The 6,764-nt window shown below is 43.2% G+C and overlaps 1 protein-coding gene across 1 annotated transcript in view; it reads right to left on the bottom strand.

Moving 5' to 3' along the window:
• Positions 1-250: 250 nt before the first annotated feature.
• WDR77 (WD repeat domain 77) overlaps positions 251-6,764 on the bottom strand; it is a 6,738-nt gene continuing 224 nt past the window's right edge. Inside the window, exons 2-10 of the mRNA XM_019546844.1 lie at positions 6,506-6,760; positions 5,121-5,262; positions 4,992-5,041; positions 4,644-4,714; positions 3,894-3,948; positions 3,563-3,634; positions 3,339-3,447; positions 2,682-2,750; positions 251-2,197 (exon numbers count right to left, since the gene is read on the bottom strand). Coding sequence (XP_019402389.1) covers positions 2,038-2,197; positions 2,682-2,750; positions 3,339-3,447; positions 3,563-3,634; positions 3,894-3,948; positions 4,644-4,714; positions 4,992-5,041; positions 5,121-5,262; positions 6,506-6,760 — 983 coding nt within the window. The 3' untranslated portion in view covers positions 251-2,037. The remainder of the gene's footprint in view (positions 2,198-2,681; positions 2,751-3,338; positions 3,448-3,562; positions 3,635-3,893; positions 3,949-4,643; positions 4,715-4,991; positions 5,042-5,120; positions 5,263-6,505; positions 6,761-6,764) is intronic.

Below are 6,764 nucleotides of genomic sequence, written 5' to 3'. Positions count from 1 at the left end.
CCAAGGCCACAACTGGCCAGTTTGGCCGAGAGGTGATCATGGGATACCAGATCAAAAGCTTTTTTGAAGTCAAGATATATGACATCAATCTCTTCTCCCTTGTCCAGATGATAGGGCACCTGGTCACACAATTCACATTTAGGACAAGACAAACATAGCGCACATCACATGGGACAGGAGTGCCCTTTGGAGCTAATGGGAGGTGAATAATGTACATCCACTGAAGAGCAGGAGGCAATCTACAACCATGTAGAAATGAAAAGTATGATTTATTTAAAAATGCTATTTTCCAGCTATCCCAACACTTTCCATGTAAACAGCACACGATCTGCTTCAGTTCTCAACACAGTATCAGAGGTCCATAACAGGCAAGAAGCACAAAGCTTTTCCTTTTCATTTTGCTTAACTGAACAGCTCTTTGAAAGTGTCAGCTTTGAAAATGGTCTCCCTTTGAAACATAACATACTGACTTCACAGATCAGCGTATTTGTTCTGTGAAACATTTTACGAGTAAACTTAGCATAACATGAATAACTGAAAAATGTAAGTCAGAATATGGATCTGTCTGAGTTATATGATGGGCATTGTACACCTTGGTCTGCGAGGGTGTAAGCTGTAACGGAGATGAAAATGTGGAATAATATAAATGCTTTTGGTTTGTTCAAGTGTCTTATATGAAATGGCATAACACACACTAAAAAAAGGGACATGGGTTCCAGTCCAGTACTTTCTATTTGATTCATAAAGCATGACCTGCTTGTATATGGGGGAAGAGGTGAGGAAAAAGCAAGCATGTAACTGCAGTAATACATGTGATGCTGAGTTTTTCAAATGCTTCAGGGAAACAGCTGAGTTTTTTAAAAGTGTGTAATAAGTTAAAAGGAAAAAAAAACAAAGGATGAAACAGAGGTAATTTGCAGAAGCTGGGGGGCATGTTTTTTCTTCTGCCTCAAGCACAAGATACAGAATAATTAAAGCCATTTAACATCTGGATTATTAAACATATTGAATCACCCGGCTGAATCTAATTACACAGCAGATTCCATAAGAGGAATAAATAATTTGAGAATTCATAATCTTCAATCCAATTTACAGATCTAATAAGAAACCTCTCATAGGTTTTTACCTTGTTTTACCCTTGTTTCAGTATCAGTAAAGCAGGGCTGCTGAAACTTTGCCCATTGGTTGGATCTTGCCTTTCAGTTTTCCACTTAATGTGGACTATAAGGCAGCCAAGTGAACCGCCGGTGCCTTCATGTTTGATCTAATAAGACTACCATATAATGTCACTATGCAATACGCCACAACAAAGCCTTTCAGAGGCTGCACTGTAAAAGGATCTGGGCTGCACAAGGCCTGCTGCCTGTACAGCAACAGAGCTCCATCCTCTTCAACACCAAGTATCTGAGCATGTCTAGTAATATCCAGTGACTTGCAGATACGCTCCCCACTCAGCCTATTAACAGGATTCAGACACTCGTACAGAGCGAACATTACAGGTTGCGTTACGGACAGGAACAGTAAAGCCTTTCTATGCTATAAATACTAAAGCAAGGAGTCCTGTTCATTTGACAGGATTAACGTACCATGTGCTTGTAATCCAATTATTACAGTAATTCCTGCTCAGGCAAGACCCTTGTACCAAGATGTTACTGCAAGACTTTCCACAAAATGTCGTTCTGTTACTTCAGGAAGTGATTTGAAGTGGGAAGAAGGAAAAAGAAAAAAAGAAATCAAATCCATTATGGTTTTATTTCCTTTTACCTAATTATCAGTTTCCCTGCAATTCCTCTGTACCTGGTAACAGAAACTTTTTGTACATCACGTAACAGCGTTGTCCCAAGGTGACTCCAAACTCTGTCAAGGGGGCTGGTTTGTAATTAGCTCATGCCTACAGCACAACTGCTACAGGAACTTTCTCCTTGGTCACAAGCTCTGAGACCGTATGGGCCATGCCCATCCCTGGCTGCACAAGCCAGCTCCAACTACAGTTGGAGCTACACCAGGGATGAATCTGGACCTGTCAAGTTTATGAAACTATTCCTTTATACTGTTGCTTTCAGGATTTTTGCCACTCTGCATTGGAACCATGTGATGCAACACCTGATGGTCCCATCCCACCGTTGTGAGTGAGGCATTGTTCACTGGAGACCAGGATAAACCTTTCACAAAATCTCGATGAGAACGATTTCTGAACCTAGAAAAGACAGGAGACATTTAACTGGGTGAAGAAGCTTTCACAGCAGCAATACTTTCTACTTCACACTGGGAACTCTTCAGCTGCACTATTAGTACCGAAATAAAAATAATTGCCTGAAATCCCAGCATGGACATAACCAAGGCTCAATTCAGCAGGAATCAAATCACCAAGACATTATGAACTTTTCCATTATCTCCCTCTCACCCAAACAACAGACATGCCATTTAAAAAAAAAATAAAAAAAGAGAGGAAGAAGGGGAGGTGGTAACTACAATGCACTTGGTTTGCATTTCCTTCCTTCACTTATTACTAGCCCCAGCCACTTGCACTTATGCAAGACCTTAGTAACAGAACATATTAACCTGCCTCCCCCCAGGCAGGATTTCCCAGATTTCTGCAGGCTTTTTTCCTTTCTACTGTATGTAAATGCTTAACAATAATTTCACTTAAATTAGCAAGGCTAAAAACCACCAACACTTACACTTCTGAAAGGTCAGAGTCAAGAACAGCTACTGAGCAATCTTCACTAATTGATGCCAGAAGAGGGGAACTGCAGAGTAAAAAAAGACTCCAGTTAAGGCTGCCTTATACCTGAAAGCCTGGAAGTAAGCATTACAAAATGCAAGCGTTTTAATGAAGCAAACAACAGCTGCAATGAAACACGTTACAGTAGGATATTTTCATCACCACTATCAGAGAATATTGTTGATTCACAGAAGTGAGGAAGGGACAAGAGAATTCAAAGGAGTCCCATGTATCGCCATCAGCCACAGCACCTCCCAGTACAGAACACAGCAATAGCCCTTCTACGGTGCTGTGCTGTATGAACAACTCTCGCAAGTAGCTCTCATGCCAGAATTTAAAAACTGGATGAACACTTTTAAGGTGAAACGCATGTTCATGGCACTGGGAACACTATGTTCTGTGAAAAATAAAGCGTGCTTAATAGCATTGTGACTGGAGAAGAAAAACTTGGCTTTAACTGGCTACTCTGAATGTCCTATTTTGTTCCATCAGAGACCATTAAAGCTCCATAAGAGACTGGGACCAAGGGTACTCTGAGAGGCAACAGACTCCATCTACCAGCGTTTAAATGACCTTATACAGTCTACATTTTTTATAACGACACAAAAATTACCTGTGTGTAGAAAATGCAAACCCAGTAACAGTTTGGGAGTGCACAGCAGAGTTGAGAGCAGAATCTGGGTTCTTTGTGTCTACCAGAGCAACTGTCCCGTTTTCATCTCCTTTGAAAGAGTGTGGGAGAACAGCCATCAGAAAAGAAACAGAGTGCCAAAAACAAAGCCTGTGATTGGAAATAGTCTACATGGCAGGAATGTTAACAGTAACACTGTTTCTTACCCAAAACAAAAGTGTCACTTTGCTGTGGATGCCACATGACTGAGGTAGGTAGATAAGTAGAGGCACTGCAAACTGTAAGCAAGGAAAATGGGGTGAGTGGGAAGAGAATGGTGAGCTCAGAGCTATCCCAACACTACTGAAGTTCCCTCATTTGCTGACTGGCTAAGATTAATTATTTAAAATGACTGTACCAATCCAACTGTCTAACCTAAGTGCTATGTGGTACATCAACAAAATATTAATGTCACCTAACAGATTTATCCGCCCCCACTCCCTACCCACTTGAAGACTGGCAGAAAAGGTTAAGTACCATACAAGCATAGAGACATACCAATTCGAGTAGCTGGCTTGGGGCATCTGGTATCCCAGAGTAAAATCCTGTGATCCTACAAAAGCAAAATTAGTGAAAAAGAAAATGTTTTACGAATTTGGCAACCTCAGATGTCAATGATTAAAGCTCAACCCTGGGACTTCAGAGCTCTAGTCTGTGCTTGGCAATGACTCTCCAAGGGCTCAGGTAAAACACAAACTCTGAGCCTTCATTCCTTTTCTGTGAAGCGGCAAGAGAAATTCCCATCTACCTCATGCACGCACAAAAACTCTCAAAAAATGCAGAATCCACCAAACAGCAGCTTCCAGTTTGAGAAGTGTAAGAACTAGAGTTTATTTTTGGAAACAGCATGTCCACTGGGGATCAAAAAGAGCTTTAAAAACATCCACAAATCATGTCTTACGACAGCTCTTTCTGTTGCACCTTTCTGAGCTTTATCTCCATTTGACACCTCTAAAAATGGAGGTGAAATGACTTAATGTTACCCAAGTGGGAAGCCAGTGCTGTAACTGTAAACAGAACAGTTTGCATTAATCACAAGGATAGTTTTTTCCTTCCCAATTCACGTCATGGAATTCCCTCCACCACAGACATATCAAGACACCAACTCAGTGCGCACACTGTACCGCAACAAGGTACAAAAATCTTGCGGTTGGCTACTTTTCAAAAATGTACCTGACTTTTTTAACTGTCGAATACACGTTTAAAGTAGTTTATACCAGCTAGACTCAGACACCAAATAAGGCTTACCTCAGCACAGGACAGGAACACAGTATCCTTACCAGGACAGGAAGCCACACATGTCACTGAACTAGAATGAGCTATTTAAAGGAAGAAAGTGAAAGGTAAAGAGGTTGAAAAGCTGGCAGCATGGATCAAACCTGGATACAGTGCTCAGCCAAGGGCTTACAGAGGCAAGACATCCAAAGTAAGTAACTTTGGACCATAAACCAGTGTCGTCTCCAGTGAGACCTCACATCTGAAGCATAGTGCAATTTATCGTGTGAGGAACAGCTTCACTTGAACCCAAAACCCAAAGCAGCGCCCCCCACCCCCGGCAGAGTGGAAGCAAAATGAACATATCAGCTTGACACTTACCTCTGTAGGAGTGTAGTGATGTTTGCTGTGGGATGTCCCACACCTTCACGCTATGAATCAAATGCAGCAGTTAGAAAGAGCACTAGCAGATTCACTTAAAATACCAGATGAGAAACAAATGACACTCACCAGAAGTCTTTGCTGCCACTAACAGCCTGAGTGCCATTATCCAGAATGCTCAATGTTGTCACAATGTCGTCATGCTCATATTTACAGAACTTGTTCACAATGAGCGTTTCATTCTCGTCCAGCTCCCAGAGTTCCACAGCGCCTGCAGGAAAAGAGAAAATTCGCCCATTTTATTAACAGGCATTAGTCGATACCTAGCACACACAAAAAGAACCCAAACAGGCAGAGATGTTGTCTGATGAGGAGCCCCATTTGCTCTGAAGGTCCCAGCACCCAACCAGATGCAACCCCAGCGGAAATCACCTCCATCCCAGAAATGAGTAACAATTCAACGCAACAAAACAATCCATCCTAATTGTATTAGTAACAACATCTTGCCTGGTTCCAGCAATATGGTACTGCTAATTCAGGTAGTCCTCGGACTTAAGACATGGTTTTCAGGAACCAGTTGTGTCATAAGTCGAAACGTTGCAACTCAGAACCAATTTTCTCATAAGAAGACGTTTTAAATGGGGGATTGGTTCCTGAACCAAGGCCCAATACCCTATTTTCACCAAAAATATCCCAGAATTTTGTACTCAATCAATTATAGAGAAGTAATACAGGTACATGAATGTATTTATACTGTAAATAGCAATCATATTGATTTGGAAGGACTTCTTTGAGGTGACTATGCTGGACTTTTTGAAGGGTTCTTGGCTGGAGTCTTCTCAGGAGGCCTGGCTGCAGGTTCTTCTCGAGACGTGTCTAAGGAAGTTTGGACAGATGTTCTCCAGAGAAACGGGTGACGCAGCAAACCTATTCGCTGGCATGGCATTGGATCAGATCAAGCCTTGTAAAGTCAAAACTGACGTCAGAAAGTTGAAACAGGGTGTCATTTCATGAACGCTGAACGCATAAAACATTGTAACTCGAAACCTTGTAAGTCGAGGACTGCCTGTACATGCAACCGAACCATTAACGACTGCAACAGCTTAGTGACGGACATCAAAGCAAACTCTCAATGAGCTACTCCAAATTATCCCGCTACTAAGATAACGTGACCTTTCCCGTCTTACCAATGGAAAAAATGCCCCAGAACTCACTTGGAAGCTCTTGGACATATAATCCGACATCTGGAGCACTAAGCCTACACCCAAGGCTTTGTCTGCAAGCGACCAGGAACCACAACCACCCAACCCAGGACTATGCACAAACAATTAAGGATTGTCAGCCTCTACACAGCTTCTTTGTGACAACTTCTCATGACATTTTGAACGCCTGCACGTTCTCGCGCATCTCCTCCAGGCCATCTGCTCCCCTGCGGCGGCTGTCAAGACGCAGCCCCTTGCACCCCCAATTAGGTCGACGTGCCACCCCAGAGCACCGCCAAAAGCTTCGCTTACCCGAATCGGAGGCCACCAGTATGCCTTTATCGGCCACCCACTGGAGATCGACGATGCCCGCTTCCGTCTGGACTCCGGCGGAGCAAAACCCTTCATTCGGGGCCCTCGTTGGGTCCTTGAACACCCAAATGGAGCCTACCCAGCAGCGCGCGTTCAAGCTGGAGGCGCCGAGGAGAAGGGTGCCGTCTACAATAGAGAAGCGTGGAAGTGGCAACGCCTCGGCCCCATCGTGAGGGCACCTCGGCCCCGCATCCCCCTG

The sequence above is a fragment of the Crocodylus porosus genome, unplaced genomic scaffold, assembly GCF_001723895.1.
Source record: "Crocodylus porosus isolate Cpor-Errol unplaced genomic scaffold, CroPor_comp1, whole genome shotgun sequence".
In the NCBI taxonomy this organism is placed as follows: domain Eukaryota; kingdom Metazoa; phylum Chordata; order Crocodylia; family Crocodylidae; genus Crocodylus; species Crocodylus porosus.
The sequence above is the reverse complement of the archived record's forward strand: the minus strand, read 5'-3'. Positions and strand labels throughout refer to the sequence as shown.